The sequence below is a fragment of the Podarcis gaigeae genome, assembly GCF_964106915.1.
Source record: "Podarcis gaigeae genome assembly, chromosome: 12".
In the NCBI taxonomy this organism is placed as follows: domain Eukaryota; kingdom Metazoa; phylum Chordata; class Lepidosauria; order Squamata; family Lacertidae; genus Podarcis; species Podarcis gaigeae.
In genome coordinates, this window is record NC_139688.1 from 442,016 (window position 1) to 461,823 (window position 19,808).

General features: G+C 51.9%; 1 protein-coding gene across 1 annotated transcript in view; it reads left to right on the forward strand.

Moving 5' to 3' along the window:
• KCNH2 (potassium voltage-gated channel subfamily H member 2) overlaps positions 1-19,808 on the forward strand; it is an 81,733-nt gene that overhangs the window by 29,457 nt on the left and 32,468 nt on the right. Inside the window, exons 3-5 of the mRNA XM_083706207.1 lie at positions 3,133-3,297; positions 6,109-6,546; positions 7,919-8,133. Of these exons, the coding sequence (XP_083562333.1) occupies positions 3,133-3,297; positions 6,109-6,546; positions 7,919-8,133 (818 nt within the window). The remainder of the gene's footprint in view (positions 1-3,132; positions 3,298-6,108; positions 6,547-7,918; positions 8,134-19,808) is intronic.

Here is a 19,808-nt window from a genome sequence, read left to right on the forward strand (position 1 = left end):
CCCCAGGAGGAAGGCTTCTGACCTCTTGGGAAAGCCACTTAATTTCCCCCCTTCATTTCATTATATATCATGTCCCAATAGGCCAAAAGGGATGGCCACCAACTCTGATGCTTTTAAAAGAGCATTGGGCAAACCCATGGAAAAGACGGCTGCACCACGTTTTTAATATTCTGTTGGGAGATAATAATATTATTATATTGCCAGGGGTTGGTTTGGATGACCCTTGGGGTCCCTTCCAGCTCTGCAGTTCTGACTCTGGGGCTGAGCTGCTCTGCCGTCTCCTTGGGCGGGGAGGGGGGGTTGGGCTCGGAGTGTCTTTAAGCAGATTCCCAGAAGATTGCAAGATTCCAAATCCCTTGAAAATGAGGTCAGTACAACTGTTCTCCCTCCCCCCCCGCCTGCCATGTCTGTGGAGGCCTCTGCCCTCCCCTGGAGGGGGGCAGGATTGAGCCCTGCATTCTCCCACCCCCACAGAAGGAGAAGCCCACCTTTCCTCTCTGCTTGGGACCACGTTTTGCGGCAGGAACGTTGCAAGTCTGCTGCCACGTAAAGGGCAGGGGAGAGTATCTGGGCAGCGAGACCTGGGCCTTGAAGAGGGCCTGGCACCCCCTCTGCCCGCTTCCCCCAGCCGCTGGGTGACGAGAGTGTGAGATAATCCCCCTGCAGCCAGCGGAGGAAGGGGAGGGGGCTCCCTGCACCCAGAACCTCACGCCTGCCTGCGGGATTAGTGCTGCAGCTGTTAAGAGCTGTGCCTGGATTAGGGCTTGCCCTACCCACTCACTGGGTTCCTGGCGCTGCCACCCTGCGGGCACATTCCTCGCCTCTGACACTGCCAAGTCTGCCAAGTCGGTGGTGGCCCCCCTTACTCCCGCAGCGAGGTTTGGTGCCAGGAGCGGATGGCCTTCCATAGGATTTGTGGGCATCCGCTTGGAATTGCAGACAGACAGGCCGTCATCCGACCTCTGCTAAAGGACCTCCAGCGAATCACAGAATCACTGACTTGTAGGGTTGGAAGGGGCCTTCAGGGGTCATCTAGCCTAACCCCCTGAAATGCAGAAATCACAGCAAAAGCTCTCCTTTCTGGTCACTCGGGTCCTCCCCTCCAGAGCAATGCAAAGCAAGTTTTCTCCATCTTCCTCTGCACAAGACATGAGAAGCTGCCTGTCAGGCTGGAGCAGGATGCCAGCATCCGTCAGCCAGATCCGGAAAGAAGGATCACCAGTCAGTTATTTCCCCTTAGAAGGAAAACTAAAGAAAATGGACAGACTCCCCTCCCCAAACAGCTCCCTCTTAAACTGGAGATTTACTAATATTCTCTGCAATTATTTTCCAATGTGTTCAATATATTTCTTGGTTTTCTGTATTTCCTCTCCCTTATCCTCTAGTAGCTGGCTGCTTTTATTGCTCCTTTTTTATAAAATAAAAAAATGGTTTCATTACATTTCAAGCAATTACTATAAATATTTAAATTTTAATCTTTTTTTTTTAAGACACATGTCTATTTGGGAGGGTGTTTGGATTGTGGCAATTGATTCTTGTTGTTTTAATGGATTTTGTGGGTTTTTGTGGATTCTTAATCACTTTAATCACATAGAGGAGGGAGAAAGGTTGTTTTCTGCTGCTCCAGAGAAGCGGACACGGAGCAATGGTTCCAAACTACAAGAAAGAAGATTCCACCTAAACATTAGGAAGAACTTCCTGACAGTAAGAGCTGTTTGACAGTGGAATTTGCTGCCAAGGAGTGTGGTGGAGTCTCCTTCTTTGGAGGTCTTTAAGCAGAGGCTTGACAACCATATGTCAGGAGTGCTCTGATGGTGTTTCCGGCTTGGCAGGGGGTTGGACTCGATGGCCCTTGTGGTCTCTTCCAACTCTATGATTCTATGACTTGTCAAGCAGCCTGTGACAAAGGGCTGATTGCAGATGAATAATCTGGATAAATAGGTAAATTGGAAGAAAGGGGAAAGTTGCATTTAAAGCACACCCACCCAAGAATCTTCGGACCCTGAATTTGTCTAATCCCCTTTTCAAGCCTTCCAGGTTGGTGACCGTTAGGGCTGGGCAATATATTGATATATCGTGTAAAACCGGCTTGAAGTCCATATCATGATATCAGTCTCTTAATGGCCTCTCGAAGGCAGTGCTAGAAGCTGAGCTAGAAAAGCTAGGAGCCAAATGACGCCTTAAAGGTGGGTTTCGGCTGCTACAACTGAATGCCCAGGCACCCTGCCGATCAGTTGATTCACCAAGCAGTGCAGCACCCTTGGAGGCATTTCTTTGGGTGCCATGCTGCCCCACAAGCCAGCTGCCTGGCACAGCGGCATCGCCAGCCAGTCAGATGGAGATGGTAGTCGCCAAACCTGGCAAGCAGACATCACGGCTTCCTCACAAAAGGCTGCTTGCCCCTTGCAAAATCAATGTGACTGGCGCCCAGTTACCGTATTTTTCACTCCATAAGACACACTTTTTTCTTCCTAAAAAGTAAGGGGAAATGTCTGTGCATCTTATGGAACGAATGTGTGGTCCCTGGAGCTGAATTGCCCAGGGGCAAAAAGCAGATCATGCTCTTTTTTTTTTTAAAGAGGGAAGTGGGTGTGGAAACAAAGCCGCTGATCGTTTGCTGATCGGGAGAGAGATAAGGGACGCTAGAGATAAAGGAGGCTGCCTGGGAGGGGGCCTCAGTGGCGCAAAAACGTGGTTACAAAGCATGGATCTACATGGATCCTCAGGATTTTTGCATTGGGTCACCCCAAATTCATCATCCGATCACATGTCTGTGGCCACAGCAGGAACCACAAAAATCATACATCTACTGTTTCGTTCAGAGTATTTTTTTTCTTGTTTTCCTCCTCTAAAAGCTAGGTACGTCTTATGGTCAGGTGAGTCTTATGGAGCGAAAAATATGAGTAGTTCTGAATGTTGCTCCAGGGACATGAGGGACCGGGGGGCAGGATGCCAAGAATGCCAGGGGGGCCTAGGTCTGCCTCTGCTTCTCGTCTCCAGAGAGAGGGAGAAGAGCTGCTCTCTCTGCTTTCTCGGTGCTGCACGGCATTTTACAAACTTCCCTCCTCTTGTCTCTTCCTTTCTGAAACCTAACCCCCCCCTTTCTCTTCTGCTCCTTTGCCCCCCCCCCAGGGAGCTGCTTCCTGTGCCTGGTGGACGTGGTGCCCGTCAAGAACGAGGATGGCTCTGTCATCATGTTCATCCTCAACTTTGAGGTGGTGATGGAGAGGGACCTTCTGACCAGCCCCGTCAAGAACACCAACCACTGGGTCTCCCCAGCCACCTGGCTGCCCACAGGTAGGGGGGGCCCTATGTGTGGGCGGGGTGTGTGTGTCACCCTCCTGCAACCCCCTCTCCCCTCCCACCCCAGAAGGCTCTAAGGCAACCCATACACAGGTGGAACGTGGGGTGGTCTCAGGGCCAGACGGAGGTGTGAGGAGGCCCTCAGCTCCTGAAGGTAATGGGGCCCTTTCAATGTCCACCTGTCCTTTGTCAACAACAAATTGACACTATTTTTTGTGTTGAATAAATGCTATATGGCAGGGGTAGGCTACCGGATCTGGCCCAATCGCCTTCTAAATCCGGTCCACGGATGGTCCGGGAATCAGCATGTTTTTACATGAGTAGAATGTGTGCTTTTATTTAAAATGCATCTCTGGGTTATTTGTGGGGCATAGGAATTAATTCATTTCCCCCCCAAAAAATAGTCCTGCCCACCACATGGTCTGAGGGATGGTGGACCAGCCCCCTGCTGAAAAAGGTTGCTGACCCCTGCTAGATGGTAATTTATGAACCTAATAGGTATCTAAAGCCATTTGCACATCACAAAATATGTATTTTATCAAAGCAATTGTTGGACTGAGATACAATTAAGAAGAAGTATATTAATAGTGAAATACAATTAAGAAGGAGTATATTAATAGTGAAATAATTGCCGGTGATATTTTAGGGAGCAGGCTAGCAGGCGGGGCCCATGACTTACATCATAGGAGTCTACACAACACAAAACACAGTTGATGTATGTAGGTTTTATTTATCTTACATTTTGGAAATGTACATCCAGTGTTTCCCTTTAATTTATTTGGGGGGCTGCCAAGAGAGTGGGGCCCTAAGCTAGAGCTTGTTTAGCTTATATGTCAATCCAGCCCTGGGTGGTTTGGAGGAGGCCCCCCCCCCCACTGCACCCTCCCGCTGGGGCTCTTGCCCACCCTGGGCTGCCCAATTCCTCCAGGGATGCTGTCTCAACCTGCCTGCCCCCTTCCTTGCCCTCAGCTGCAGAGGGGCTGCCCACCCTTGATGGCTTCTCTGCCGGAAAGTGACATTTATTTGGTCAGGTGAAAAAAAAGCAGAGGTGGAGCTCTGGGGAGGGGAAGGGTTAGTGACTTCACAGGACCGGCCAATCCGTCCTGTGCCCAGCTGTTTCCTCCTGCAAATGGGCAGAGCTGGTTTCTCTGGGGTTTGGCCCTGGGGAGGCGGCAGGGAGGGGGCTAAGCTCTGAAAAGTGGCCCTGAGAGCTAGAACTGCCCAAAAGGTTCACAAAGAGCAAATTTCTCTTTCCTTCTTTTTGAAATATTTGTATTCGTTTTTATCATTACACATTTGCACTCAAACAATTTATATAATCATTTCATGAGATTCTCTGAATCTTGTGATTCCCCCCCCCCATCCCCTACATGGGTCCTTGTAACAGAAATCTACATATCCGTACATTCTCCACAATTTTCATTTTTCAAATTATTCATAATCTTCGTCACTTTACAAGTGCTTCTTAGACTCCATCTAAACTTTTGATTTGCTTACAATGGTCTCCTAAGTAAATTACATTTCCCCCCCATTCTTTTTCAAAGTCCTTCTTGATTCCTGCTTCTCTCGGTTAGTTTTTCCATTTTGGCAAAGTCCAGCCGTTCGGCTTGCGATTCTTCCTTAGTCGGGATTATTTCTGACTTCCATCTCTGAGCTAGTAGCATCCATGCAGCTGTTGTCGCAGACATAAACAGTCTTTTCTGGTCTTTTGGAATCTCTGTACCTATAATTCCTAATAGGAAAGCTTCTGGTTTTAAAACAAATTTTAACTTTTTTTTTACTTTTTTAATATATTTTTTATTAGTTTTTTAACATATCATTTTCAACAGTAATTAAACATACTTTTACATCTTATTCAATTTTTTTGAATTCCATCAATCCTGTCTGAAAATTTTCCAATCTAGTCTCTTAGTATGCATTTCTTATTTTCCCTGTTACATTTCAAACTCATAACCAATATCTCTATCTTTTCCTACTTTGAAACGCTTCGTGTATTTCTCCTTCCAAAACTTCTTGTAGTCCTACTAGTGTAATTTGTGGATTACAGTTGCTCTTCAAATAATTCATATACTTCTTCCAATCGTCTGTAAATCTCTGGTCCCGCAGGTTTCAAATCCTTCCTGTCATTTTGTCCAATTCTGCATAGTCCATTAATTTCATCTGCCATTCTTCTTTCATCAGAATTTCTTCTTGTTTCCATTTCTGGGCTAACAATACTCTTGCCGCAGTTGTTGCATATAAAAACAAATTAACATCTTGCCTATTAATGTCCTGACCTATAATACCAAGTAAAAAATGCTTCTGGTTTTTTAAAAAATGTATATTTCAACATCTTTTTCATCTCATTATATATCATTTCCCAGAAGTTCTTTACTTTTTTACATTCCCACCACATATGATAAAATGTTCCTTTTTTTCTTTACATTTCCAACATTTATTATTTGTCTCATATAATGTTAACTTTCTTTTTTCATTTCATTATATATCATTTCCCAAAATGATTTTACCTTACACGTCCACCACAAGTGATAGAAATCTCAGAACCCTACAGACGACAAAGAGCGTTCAGCGGAAAGGACTAGAATCTAGAATGGTTGAGTCAAAGGGACCCCCAGAGAACATCTAGTCCAACCCAGGGCAAGACCTGAATCCCAGCCAAAGGATCTCTTGATGGGGAATTTCTCAGGCGCCCTCTGGGAAGGGTTGCAATGGGGCCTCATCCAGGGTGAGTTGGGAGGGGGCCTCCCTTTCTCCTTGGGAGGGGGCAGCCCCTAACACCTTCCTCCAACTTTTAACACTTTCCAGGTCGGGGCAAGTCCTTCCGCCTGAAGCTCCCGGCGCTGCTGGCGCTGGCGGGCAGCAAACAGTCTCTCCCGCAGGATGACCCGGACGAGGCCGTGGTGGTGGTGGACTTCTGCAAGCAGAGCAGCGAGTCGGTGGCGCTGGACGAGGTCACCTCCTCGCTGGACAACAACTGCCTGGGGTGCGGGGAGCCCGAGGACCGGCAGGCGCTGATGGAGCGCCAGGGGGGTGGGGCCTCGGAGCCGCCCGTCACCCACTCCTCCCCCCGGGCCGAGAAGACCCGCCTCAACCTGGACGCCTCCTTCTCCAACTGCAGCCTGACTCGCACCCGCTCCCGGGAGAGCTTCTACAGCGTGCGCAGAGCCTCCTCTGTGGACGACATCGAGGCCATGAAGGGCGAGGGGGAGAAGGGCCGCGGGCACAGCCGCCACGCCAGCACAGGTAGGGAGAAGAGGGGCTGGGGGGCGCAGGGTCTTGCCTGCCCCTCGGTCCCACGGCAGGGTCAGGGGGCTCCAGTCTCTCCGACTATGTGGGTCGCCAGAGTCCTTCGGCACACTTGGCGTGGAATCTCCCTAGCGCAAATTAAAGCGCTCACCATAGGTTCCACATACACAATCCACCAGTGCCAACTCCAGGCGTCCCTGGGGCCACCCAAAAAACTTGGGCATTGCTTCCCGTCCGAAGCCTCGGGGGGCCTTGGAAACAGCGCCTGAGGCCTTGCAGGGCCCCCAGTTCCAGGGGCCACGAGGTCACGTGACGTCAGCATCACTGGGCACCCATGATCTGGGGCCCAAGTTGGCGCCCCAACACAATCAGTAGTTTTAATTAAATATATACACTTAAGTGGACAAGTAGTAGAATCCTAGAGCTGTAGCGTTGGAAGGGACCCAAAGGGTCATCTAATCCACCCCCTGCAAGGCAGGAATTTAGATTGATAATAATAATAATAATTTTATTATTTATATCCCACCCATCTGGCTGGGTTTCCCCAGCCACTCTGGGTGGCTCCCAACAAAACACTAAAAACAGAATACAACTTCAAACATTAAAAACTTCCCTAAACAGGGCTGCTTTCCGATGTCTCCTAAAAGTTTGGTGGTTATTTTTCTCTTTGACATCTGATGGGAGGGTGTTTCACAGGGCGGGCGCCACCACCGAGAAGGTCCTTTGCCTGGTTCCCTGGAACCTCATTTCTTGCAGGGTGGGAACCACCAGAAGGCCCTCAGCGCTGGACCTCAGTGTCCAGGCAGAACGATGGGGGTGGAGACGCTCCTTCAGATTTAATGCACAAACAGTTGTTTGTGCTTTCTCTAGCAATGCATGGCACAAAAAGTAAATTGCAAAGAGATGAAGATGTTTTTCTCAAATGTTGCCAAGGGCCAAGAAAGGCATTGTGGGCCAAGGGTTGGAGCACCCCGGCACGGTTAACCTCTGGAACTCCCTGCCACAGGAGCTGGGATGGCTTTGAAGGAGGGCTGGGCAGAGGAGGAGAGGGCTGCTGGCAGCTCCTGTCCAGGATTGTTAGACCCTGAACGGCAGTTTCTGGAAACCCCAGGAGGGGAGAGTGTCGCTCTTGTGGGTTTCCCATGGGGGCAACTGAGTGACCCCTTTGAGAGCAGGAGGCTGCACTCAGTGGGTCCCCTTGGGCCTGATCCAGCCCCTTCTAGTCTGTCTCCCTGGAGGCTCAGCTGAGCCTGGGCCCCGGACCTGAGGCTCCACTGTGTGTTGGGGGGCAGAGAGGGGTCCCGAGGGACGGAGAAGGAGGCCAGCAATCTCTCTGGGGTTTCCCACCTGGCCTCTGTGTTCCCGGCAGGCGCCATGAACAACGTCCGCAGCCACCTGCTGAACTCCACCTCCGACTCGGACCTGATCCGCTACCGGGCCATCAGCAAGATCCCCCAGATCACCCTCAACTTTGTGGACTTCAAGGCAGAGGCCTTCCTGACGTCGCCCTCCAACGAGAAGGAGATCATTGCCTCCAGCAAGCTCAAGGATCGCACCCACAACGTGACCGAGAAGGTCACCCAGGTAGGCTGGCCGAGCGGGACCTGGAGGTGGTGGTCAGGTGTGGGCAGAGACACCCAGGGGTGGCCTGGCATCATGGGCTGGCAGAGGTGCCCAGAGGCCCCAGCCGCTGTCTCTGAGAAGGGACAGGGACCCTTCCAGCTATGTATTCCATTTAATTTTGATTTAATAGTTCTGCATTGCAGGCAGTTGGACTTGAAGACCCTTTGGGGGGGGTCTCTCTCTGATTTTTGATTCTGTAGCTAATTTAGGGCCCCATAGAGGCTGCGGAGGAAGAGATGAAGGCATCGTTAGTCTTTATTACGTTTTATCTTGATTTAATATTGCTGCACTCCTGGGGGCTGCCCTAGATTACGCTTGGGATCCCTTCTGACTCTGCTATTCGACGATTCTAGGATTTGTATTCTGCTTTTCCAGCAACAAACGTCGAGCTCGCAATGATCACAACAGCAAAGGGGGCGGGTGTAAGCATCGTAATGTCAAAGGCAGTAAAACAAAGCAGACGGCTGCAACAAATTATTAATCAAAACAATGCGAATAAGTAAAATCATAATTCAAAATGAATGCGGGCCCTGCCTACGCTGAGGTCTCCATGGCACCTCAGTGGATCGGGCCCCTGCGCCCAAGCGTTGACACTTTCCTATGGCTCAAAGTAATCCTTGGGGGTCTGGAAAGGAGATGGGATGCCCTCTGTCTGCATAGGTTTGTGTATCCTCTATGAGAAAAGGCGTTCCAAGCATTGGAGGGTTTCTCTCCCAGGTTCTGCTCTTCCTTTCAGCATCTAAGTGTTAAACTGTGGGACTCCCTGCCACATGAGGCAGTGATGGCCACCAACTGGATGACTTGGAAAAGAGTATTAGATAAATCCAAGGAGGGGGAGGGGGCTATGGGGGGCTCCTATCCAGGATGGCTCTACTCCAGGAGGGAAAAGTTGCTCTTGTGCTTGAATCCTGCTGGTGGGTTTCCAGCAGGAACATCTGGTCGGCCCCTGTGAAAACAGGACTAGATGGACCCCCTTTGCCTTCAGCCAGGCTCATTTGATGTTCTTGTGGAACCTCCAGACCCAGAGGCAGTCTATCTCTAGACCATGGGTAGGCAAACTAAGGCCCAGGGGCCGGATCCAGCCCAATCACCTTCTAAATCTGGCCCACATATGGTCCGGGAATCAGCATGTTTTTACATGAGTAGAATGTGTGCTTTTATTGAAAATGCATCTCTGGGTTATTTGTGGGGCATAGGAATTCTTTTTTTCCCCTCCCAAAATATAGTCTAGCCCCCCCACATGGTCTGAGGGACGGTGGACCGGCCCTCGGCTGAAAAAGTTTGCTGACCCCTGATCTAGACTGAGGTTCTTAGGAGTATTTGACCACAGTGAGAACAGGATCCTCGACTGGGTGAGCCACTGGCCTGATCCGGCAGGCTCTTCTTAGGGGACGCAGGTGGCGCTGTGGGTTAAAGCCTCAGTGCCTAGGACTTGCCGATCGACAGGTCGGCGGTTCGAATCCCTGCGGCGGGGTGCGCTCCCGCTGCTCGGTCCCAGCGCCTGCCAACCTAGCAGTTCGAAAGCACCTCCGGGTGCAAGTAGATAAATAGGGACCGCTTACCAGCGGGAAGGTAAACGGCGTTTCCGTGTGCGGCTCTGGCTCGCCAGAGCAGCGATGTCACGCTGGCCACGTGACCCGGAAGTGTCTCCGGACAGCGCTGGCCCCTGGCCTCTTGAGTGAGATGGGCGCACAACCCCAGAGTCTGGCAAGACTGGCCCGTACGGGCAGGGGTACCTTTACCTTTACCTTTTTAGCTGGGAAATAGGAGGGGGGGACAAAATGCCCCTCTGCTTCTCTCCCCCCCCCCGTTTTTCCTGACTTCTGCAAGCCCACCTGCGCCTCCCTCTGCATCCCTCTCTTCTGCTGCCTCTCATTGAGGGCTTGGCTACAGGCAGGGGTGTTGTGTGTGTGTGTGATGAGGGGGTCCTCCCCCCTTCCTGCAGCGGAGGTCTCTGCTCCCCCCTCTGAAATCTCTGGGTGCCTCCTCTGCCTTGCGGCTCATGCTCTGCCAGACTGGATCAGGGACGATGTGGAGAGCAGCTGGGAAGAAGAAGGAGGAGGAGGAGGAGAAGAAGAAGAAGAAGAAGAAGAAGAAGAAGAAGAAGAAGAAAGAAGAAAGAAGAAGAAGAAGAAGAAGAAGAAGAAGAAGAAGAAGAAAGAAGAAAGAAGGAGAAGGAAGAAGAAGAAAGAAGAAGAAGAAAGAAGAAAGAAGAAAGAAGAAGAAGAAGAAGAAGAAGAAGAAGAAGAAGAAGAAGAAGAAAGAAGAAAGAAGGAGAAGGAAGAAGAAGAAAGAAGAAGAAGAAAGAAGAAAGAAGAAAGAAGAAGAAGAAGAAGAAGAAGAAGAAGAAGAAGGAAGAAGGAAGAAGAAAGAAGAAAGAAGAAAGAAGGAAGAAGGAAGAAGAAGAAAGAAGAAGAAGAAAGAAGGAAGAAGAAGAAGAAGAAGAAGAAGAAGAAGAAGAAGAAGAAGAAGAAGAAAGAAGGAAGAAGAAGAAGAAGAAGAAGAAGAAGAAGAAAGAAGGAAGAAGAAGAAGAAGAAGAAGAAGAAGAAGAAAGAAGAAAGAAGAAAGAAGGAAGAAGAAGAAAGAAGAAGAAGAAAGAAGAAAGAAGAAGAAGAAGAAGAAGAAGAAGGAAGAAGGAAGAAGGAAGAAGGAAGAAGAAGAAGAAGAAGAAAGAAGGAAGAAGGAAGAAGGAAGAAGGAAGAAGAAGAAAGAAGAAAGAAGAAAGAAGAAGAAGAAAGAAGAAAGAAGAAAGAAGAAGAAGAAGAAGAAGAAGAAGAAGAAGCCTGGCCAACAGAGGATTTGGTGATGACGTTGAGTCTGGAGAAGAGGAGACATGAGAGCCACCTTCAAATATCTGAAGAGCGGAGCTCGCTTCTTTTCTGCTGCCCTTTCTAGAGGACAGGATCTGAACCCCATGGCTGCAAGGTGCAAGAAAAGAGATTCTGACTAAACACCAGGAAGGACTTTCTGACAGCAAGAGCCATTCAACAGGGGAGCAGACACCCTCACAAGGGGGCAGACTCTCCTCCATTTGAGATGGCCAGGCAAAGGTCCAGTGGCTAATAATAATAATAATAATAATAATAATAATAATAATAATAATAATTTATTTATACCCCCCCCCCACTGTGGACAGCTCCCAACAGATTGAAAACAGAATAAAACATCAAACATTTAAAACTTCCCTAAACAGGGCTGCTTTCAGATGTCTTCTAAAAGTCAGATAGCTGTTTATTTCCTTGACATCTGATGGGAGGGCGTTCCACAGGGAGGGCGCCACCACCGAGAAGGCCCTCTGCCTGGTTCCCTGTAACTTGGCTTCTCACAGGGAGGGGACTGCAAGAAGGCCCTCAGAGCTGGACTTCAGTTTCCGGGCAGAACGATGAGGGTGAAGATGCTCCTTCAGGTCCACTGGGCCGATCTCTCATGGATGCTGTAGTTTGGATTCCTGCCTTGCAGAGGGTTGGACTAGATGACCCTGGGGTTCCCTTCCAACTCTACAGTTCTGTGATTTCCTTCCTGCCTCTCTCTGGTGAAGGGAGCTGGGTGTGGCGGAATTGAGGAGAGCCCGGTGGAGCCCCCACGCCTGCCTCTTTCTTGCACCACTGCCTTCCCCGCCCCTCCGGCATGAGTTTTTGCAGACCTTCTGCCAGGGGTGAGGTCATCGCACGCTCCTTTTGCCCAGGGGTGAGATGTCTCCTGTCCCAGGTTCAAAGCCAGGGCTCAGCCTGGGGGTCTGCTTCCCGGGCTGAGAACGCAGGGGTGTCTCTGGGCCACGTGCAGAGTGCCTCTCTTGCCGCTGCTTTTCCGTGGGATGAGGGAAATTAGAGTGTCCTTCAGAGAAAGTGCACATCTCTCCTTCCAGGAAATTGATGGAGGGAAGATCTGCGGCCAGAGAGGGGGAACCGTATTAAAATGCTTGGCGGGATTTATAGATGTTTTCTCCCTCTGTCTCGCTTGCAAGAACGTTCCCCGTAAAATATGACCCTCCCTCTCCCCACACGTCCTTCGTGTGGCTGCCAGGCTCCTCGTGAGAATCTCCAGGCCGTGAGGAGGGCGGAAGGAGGGAGAGCAGGTCTTGCTGCTCTTCTGCCATCTTAGTGGAGAGATGGGGACCTCAATCCGAAATAAAAGGAATCTGCTTGAAGCAAGTGACCCAGAGAGCCGGACGGAGCTTGGCTCAAGCTTCTCTGCAGATGGGGCTCCTCCTCCTCTGGGCTGTGAATCGGCGCACGGATCCGATCCGAGGTGCTGGGAAGCAGCTGGGGGCAGTTTCTGTGCTGGGGGGTGGGGTGGGGAATTTAGTCCCATTCAGACTCAAGGTTTCGTTGTTATTTAGTCATTTAGTCATGTCCACCTCTTGGTGACCCCCTGGACCAGAGCACGCCAGGCCCTCCTGTCTTCCACTGCCGCCCTCATGTTTGTAGCTTCGAGAACATTGTCCCACCATCTGGTCCTCTGTCGTCCCCTTCTCCTTGTGCCCTCCATCTTTCCCAACATCAGGGTCTTTTCCAGGGAGTCTTCTCTTCTCATGAGGTGGCCAAAGTCTTGGAGCCTCAGCTTCAGGATCTGTCCTTCCAGTGAGCCCTCAGGGCTGATTTCCTTCAGAACGGAGAGGTTTGATCATGGGGACGCGCCGAGCAGTGCCGAAAATCGTGTCTGCGCACACACAGATACCAGAAATCACTTCTGTGCATGCTCAGATGCCGAAAATCGCTTCTGCACAGGTGCGACTTTCAGCATCTGGGCATGCGCAGAAGTGATTTCTGGTGCCGTGGACATACGCAGACACGATTTCCAGTGTTGTGCTGTGCCAGTGTGGCCCACGGACGATCTCTGTGGGAGTGATCCAGCCCATGGTCGGTAAGCCTTGCCGACCCCTGCCCTAAGACATAAGGAGTCAAACCCAAGATCTTGCATGCAAAGGAGACGCTCTAACCACTGATCTACGGGCCCCTACGGCTCGTGTTGCCCTAATTCTGCCTGCCATTTGAAACCCTTTTTAATGCTGGAACCTGGCCTGGGACTTGGGGCAGGTAATGAATAAATACAATAATAGTTGTAACTAATAAACAATGAAAACACTTAGGGGAAAGTTGCCCACCTCACACTATTATTATTATTATTATTATTATTATTATTATTATTATTATTATTATTATTTACCCCACCCATCTGGCTGGATTGCCCCAACCACTTCCACACTGATAAGGGCAAAGAGGAGGAGGAACCTGCCCCCCCCATAAGAGGGCTGTGAGTGAGAGGATGCAAAATCCCATCAGAAGCTCAATGGCCATCTCTCTCCCTCGCCCCCCCCAGCCGCCCCCCAGCACCCTTCCTCTGGCCCCTCCCAGGGTCCTGGCTCTCCTGCCCCGCCCCTGCAGAACTTGTCCAGACAGAATGAGGCCACTTCCTTGCGCCCTGTGGTGGGGAGGGGCTGTGGTGCGCTTGCCAAAGTGTGCGTCCGTCGCCCCCCCTCGCGGCAGCCAGCGATGGGTCCATCAAGAGCTGTGTGCACATTGGCCTGATGAGGCTGGCATCCTGCCAGGGCCTGGCGGGCTCAGCTCCCCTGAGTACCTGCACTCAGGATGGGCAGAGAGAGAGGAACAGGCTGGTAATTAAAGCATCTCCCCTCTGAATAAGGTTGGCACATTTGGGAAAAGGTGATTAAGGGGGATTTGATTGAGGGGTTTTCAGATGAGGCCTGGCGTGGAGGAAGCAGAGAGAGAAGCGTTTCCCTCCCTCTCTCCAAAGTCCTGAACATCCTGGGAAGCTGAATGCCAGGAGATCCAGGACAGAGGAAAGGAAGACGTGCTGTATTTTCTGCTCTGTAAGACGCACCAGACCATAAGATGCACCTAGTTTTTGGAGGAGGAAAACAAGAAAAAAAATATTCTGAATCCCAGAAGCCAGAACAGCAAGAGGGATTGCTGTTCTGGCTTCTGGGATAGCTGTGCAGCCTGCATTCGCTCATTAAGACACACACACACATTTCCCCTTACTTTTTAGGAGGGAAAAAGTGAGTCTTATAGAGCAAAAGATACGGTACTTCATGCAACGTGGAGTTAAACCGTGGAACTCCCTCCCACAAATGATGGAAGCCACAGGAAGGGAGATGATGCCCACAATGGGCACCTGCTTGGCGCCGCTGACAAGAGAAGACTGGACTGGGCAGGCCATTGGCTCTCCTTAGGCTCTTATGGAGCCTCCAGGCCCAGAGGCAGTCTATCTGGGCTACTGGGTTCTTGGAGGCCTTCAGCCCCTGTGAGAAGAGGATGCGGGGCAGAGCCGAGTTTCCGCTCCAGGTGCCCCCTGCCCCACGGAGGCAGGCCTGGGCCTCGAGGCTCTTCCCTGATTCTGAAGGGTCTCCGGCCTGGTTCCAGGTGGGCGGCGACTGAGATGGGAAAGGCACCACGTCATTCCTTGTGGCTGCAATGCCTGTGTTGCAGGGGGTTGGACTAGATGGCCTTTGGGGTGTCCCTTCCAAGTCCACGGTTCTACGGCTAGAAGGTTCACTGGAGGTTTTTAAGGAGAGGTTGGGTGGCCAGAGCTTTGTCAGGAATTATTCAGCCTTGGCCAGTCACTCCTGCATTGCAAGCAGTGGTGTAGCATGGGTTGTCTGCACCTGGGGCAAGGCAAGTAATTTGCGCCCCCTAACCCGTGGATTTGCGCCCCCTAACCCTAACCCCCAGATGTTGTGCCCGGTGCGGCCGGGCCCCCTGCACCCCCCACGCTACAGCACTGATTGCAGGGGGTGGTCTAGATGGCCTTTGGGGTGTCCTATGATTTTGTGCCACTTCCGTGTGGAGCAGTAGCAATGAGGACAGCACGTTGGAGGGGAGAGGGGCTTAACAAGCCCCCTCCTCGCCTCCCCTGCCCCAGGGCGTCTCTCCAGGCTCCTAAACCCCTCCAGACAGCCTTTGCCTCCCTCTGTCCTTGCTTAATCGAAGTGCATATAGTGGGTGGGTGGGAGCCGGGAGGGGGGGCATCCCGGGGCCTGACATGCAGAAGGTCCCCCCCCCAGAGCCCCCACTGGCATCTCCAGACTCCAGGGAAGGCTGGGAAAGTCCAGTTTCTGACTCCCCTAAGAGCCCCTGAGCACCGGCTGAGTTGTTTGAAAGAGGAACAAGGAGGGCTGGAGCCTTCCTTTATTTCTCCGCGGGACGAAGGGGGCAGCTTCAGGGCCCCCCCCCCGGCGTCTCCGGAAAGGGTTGAGGCAGAGCGACGCCCGACCCAGGGGAGAACGCGGGCTGCTGCCGGCCCGTGTGCGGACAGTGCAGAACAACTTGGTGCTGTGAGGCTGCTTCCTCCGACGGGGCTGCGCTACGATCCAGCCGGGGTTGAGGCGAGCCTGGCCCCAGATGTGGGGCTGCTGGTGCGCGCCCCCTAGGGATGTGGCGAGGCCGCGCGGATGATGGATGGATGGTCTTCTTCCTGCCTCCCTTGGTCAGGGCTGGAGCGAAGCCCCTCTTCCGTGGGGCGGGGGCTGCTTGCGCACGCGCCCTCTCCGACTTTATGGCCCCATAAGTCCCGGCTGGAGGGAGGGAGAGTTGGGGGCTGGGGGTGTCTCGCCAAGCAGCCGCATCGGAAGCCCGCAGCGCCTCTCTCTCCCGGCGCGCTCCAAGGTGACCCCCGTGCCGCAGAAGGGGGCCCGGCCGAGGTGCGCCCCCCCGGCCGCGGACTGGACCGCGCAGCGGGAGCGGGGAAGGATCTCGGGGGCCGGAGGTGCCTCTGGAGAATAGGGGAGAGCTGCCCACAGCGGGGAGGGCGGGGTGCTCCCGCCTTGTGCCTCAGTTTCCCCACCCCGGGAGCCAGTCAGGGCTGCGGAGCGGACTGATTCAGGAGCCGGGGAATCGAGAGGAGGGATGGGGAGGGTATGCCTTAAGGAGCCCCCTCCCCAGCACAGATCTCCCAGTTGGGGGCTGGGTGCGCGCTCCCGCTCCCTCTCCCTCTCCAAATGCTCATTGCCGCCGGAGCAGATGGACTCTCCCCTCCTTGGAGCAGAGCTGGGTGTGAGGATGCTCTGAGAGCAAGGAGGAGCCCGGGGGGGGGGACGGACGGGGGGGGAGGCTGGCAGTGAGTGGGCGGAGGCCAGCCGGGGCCTCCCCGTGGGTGGGCCAAGGAGGGAGGGAGGGAGAGACCCTGGCATCTGCTCCCATCTGCCCAGCCTCGGCTGGTGAGGTGCGTGGCTGCCTCCCTCTCGCCCTCCTCGCCACCCCCCACGGCAGCGAGGGGGGCGGCGGCCAGACCCCCCCAGCGCCCTCCCCCTGAGCCCCATGCCGGAGCCAGGATCGTAGCTGCAGCGGGCATGTCTCAGGGCAGGAAGGACAGCGGCGTCGGGCAGCCGGAGGGCAAGAACGCCCGAGTGCGCCGGGCCGTGCGCATCTCCAGCCTGGTGGCGCAGGAGGTAGGGGGCTGTGGGGGCGGGACGGGCAGCCCGCCAGGGGGCTTTCCAGAGGGGAGGGGCTCTGGTTCTCCCGAGGATAGGAGTAGGGCGGGGAGAGCACTCTGCACGCGCTCAGAGGCTCCGGGGGGAGGTGGTGTGGGGCTCATGAAGTTCTGGCGAGTTATGGGTTGGCAGGGAGGGGAGTCCCCTGTGCTGTTCTTTGCCCGAACCCCTGCACTTTGGGGGGGGGACACCCAGAAGGAGGGTCTTCAGGGCACCAGAAGCGAATTTTGCCGGGTCTTCTGCAGACACCCTGGCCCTGGCCTGCCCTTTCCTGATCTGCATCCAACTGTTGCTCCCAAATATTTATGTGACACCAGCTGGACACTCAGTGATGCGAGACCCAGCCGGCCAATGCCACAGGGAGCCATAGATCCCTATGCGCGTGGAGGGGGCTGGGTGAGGGGACCCCTGCTGCCCCCCCAGGCAGAAGAAGTGCTTTGGGGTTGCAGAGGAAAGGGGGAGTGAAGAGTTTGGGGGTTCAGGATGAAGGCTTTCGGAGAGGGCAGCTGGGCAGGTCATTCTCTGGAGCAGAAAGTCTTATTACTACCTCATCATTACTGATTGGTATTATTTATTACTGCCTTGTTATTATTAGTGTCTTGTTAGTGGACATGCCATGAGGGTGGGGAGGGGGCTTCAAATACCGCTCCCCCCCCCGCCATGAAAAACAGAGGAGGGACGTTGGCGCTGTTTTGTTGCAGAAGTGAGGCATGTATTCCGAGACCATCCCGGACTCTTTGGGTGCTGTTCAGCTACATCCTACTCAGTGTAGGTACATTGAAACCAATGGACCTCTCTTCATTATGGTCATTAATTTAAATGGGTCTACTCTGAGCAGAGATTTGCTGAATGTTGCCTTTAGTGTCAGTGCGTGCAAACTGGAAGGGGAAGCAGAGAGACTGTGCATTAAAGTTCCTTTTAGCCCCCCATGGCTGGCGATGAATCCCACACACACATCACCATGCAGTGTTGCTAAACCTTTTTTTGTGGGGGGGAGTCTTGGTTCCCCTCCTCCTTAGTGTCTCTCTTCCTTTCCTTTCCCGGGGGCTACCATCTTGCAGGGAGGCCGACATTCATCTTTTGGACATGACCAAGCAGCTGCTTTAGTGGGGAACGGCGGGAGCAGTTACTGGGGAGGGGGCTGAAAAAGTGCCCCCTCCCAACATGGCTCTATCTACATTGCTGTACTGTGATACATTTTGTGGAGGGAGGGAGACTGATGGTGTGAGGACCTGCTTGATGCTTATGCTGCTCCTAATATAGCTCTGTTAAGCTTTATTTTTTTACAAAATTAATTTTTATTAAAGTTTTAAATGTTACAAAAGGGGAAAGAGATAATTCCAAATTAAACAAAAACTTAACAACACATCACAATAAAGAAAGAAGAGAATAGAAAAAAAATAAATTATAAAAAACAGAAAAATAGAAACAATTAAAAAACACAACAAACCTTCCCATAACTTATCTTTCATTTGCTTGTTTCCTTGACCTCCTCACACCTCCCTTTTTTTGTATTCTATTTCGGTTAGCTATTTCAGCAAATCCTTTCCATCTTTCCCAATTTTTATCCTATAATTTATCTTAATATAATGTAACTTTACCTTTCCTCCTTTCATCCATTAACAATCTATTTTTACTTAATCCTTTATAATATTTCCGCTAAAGCCACATAACTTATTCCAGCCTCCTTCTAACATTCCTTAATTTTACAATGTTTCTGTAAATAAACTTTAAATGTCTTCCAATCTTCTTCCACCGACTCTTCTCCCTGGTCTCGGATTCTGCCAGTCATTTCCGCCAGTTCCATGTAGTCCATCACCTTCATCTGCCATTCTTCCCGGGTGGGTAAATCTTGTGTCTTCCAATACTTCGCGATGAGTATTCTTGCTGCTGTTGTTGCATACATAAAGTTCTATCCTTCTTTGACACCAATTGGCCAACCATGCCCAGGAGAAAGGCCTCTGGTTTCTTCAGAAAAGTATATTTAAATACCTTTTTCATTTCATTGTAGATCATTTCCCAGAAAGTCTTAATCCTTGGGCACGTCCACCAAAGGTGAAAGAATGTGCCTTCAGTCTCTTTACATTTCCAATAGCTCTGTTAAGCTTTAGATCACAGGGGGTTGGACTAGATGGCCCTTGGGGGTCCTTTGCAAACCTACAATTCCAAGATTTTTTTTAATAAAAAAATATGTACTTAATTTGTGTGCTGCCAGTAGGCTAGGCATTTTGCTGTGGGGGTTTGATGGTAGCCGCCCCCCACCTGGTGGCTTCCAGATGCTTTGGGCAACAGTTTCCGCCCGTCCCGGCCAGGTCCACATCTGGAGCACAGCTGTTGCAAGTGGTGGCCCTAGACGTCTGGAGAGGCAGGACACTTGTCCTTGCGGTTTGGGGACCCTTTGACTGGGAGCCACTTCGGGACTAACTTTGGTTTGGGAACATCGTAATAGCAAAAAATAGCCGTAAAAATGTCTGCTCAGAATTAGGGGCGCAGGAAGCTGCCTTCTCCCGAGTCCGGCTCTGGGGCCAGGCCAGTCCAGCATCACCTACGCTGACCGGCAACAATGGCTCTCCTGGGTTTTGGACAGGGGTCTCTCTCCCAGCCCTACCTGGGGTTGAACCAGGGCCCTTCTGCATGCCAAGCAGGTGTTCTGCCACGGAACTCTGGCCCTTGAGATCTTTCCAGAGATTTCTTTGCTTGCTTGCTTGTGACCCAGAAACTACAACTAATCCAGAATGAGGCAGTGACTGGGAGCGGCCGCCGAGACCATAGAACACCGGTCTTGAAAGACCTACATTGGCTCCCAGGATGTTTCCGAGTATAATTCAAAGTGTTGGTGCTGACCTTGAAAGCCCTAAATGGCCTCGGCCCTGTACACTTGAAGGAGCGTCTCCACCTCCATTGTTCTGCCCGGACACTGAGGTCCAGCGCCGAGGGCCTTCTGGCGGTTCCCTCACTGCGAGAAGCCAAGTTACAGGGAACCAGGCAGAGGGCCTTCTCGGTGGTGGCGCCCGCCCTGTGGAACGCCCTCCCACCAGATGTCAAAGAGAAGAACAACTACCAAACTTTTAGAAGACATCTGAAGGCAGCCCTCTTTAGGGAAGCTTTTAATGTTTGATGTGTTACTTGTACAGTGGTACCTCGGGTTACATAGGCTTCAGGTTACATACACTTCAGGTTAAAGAC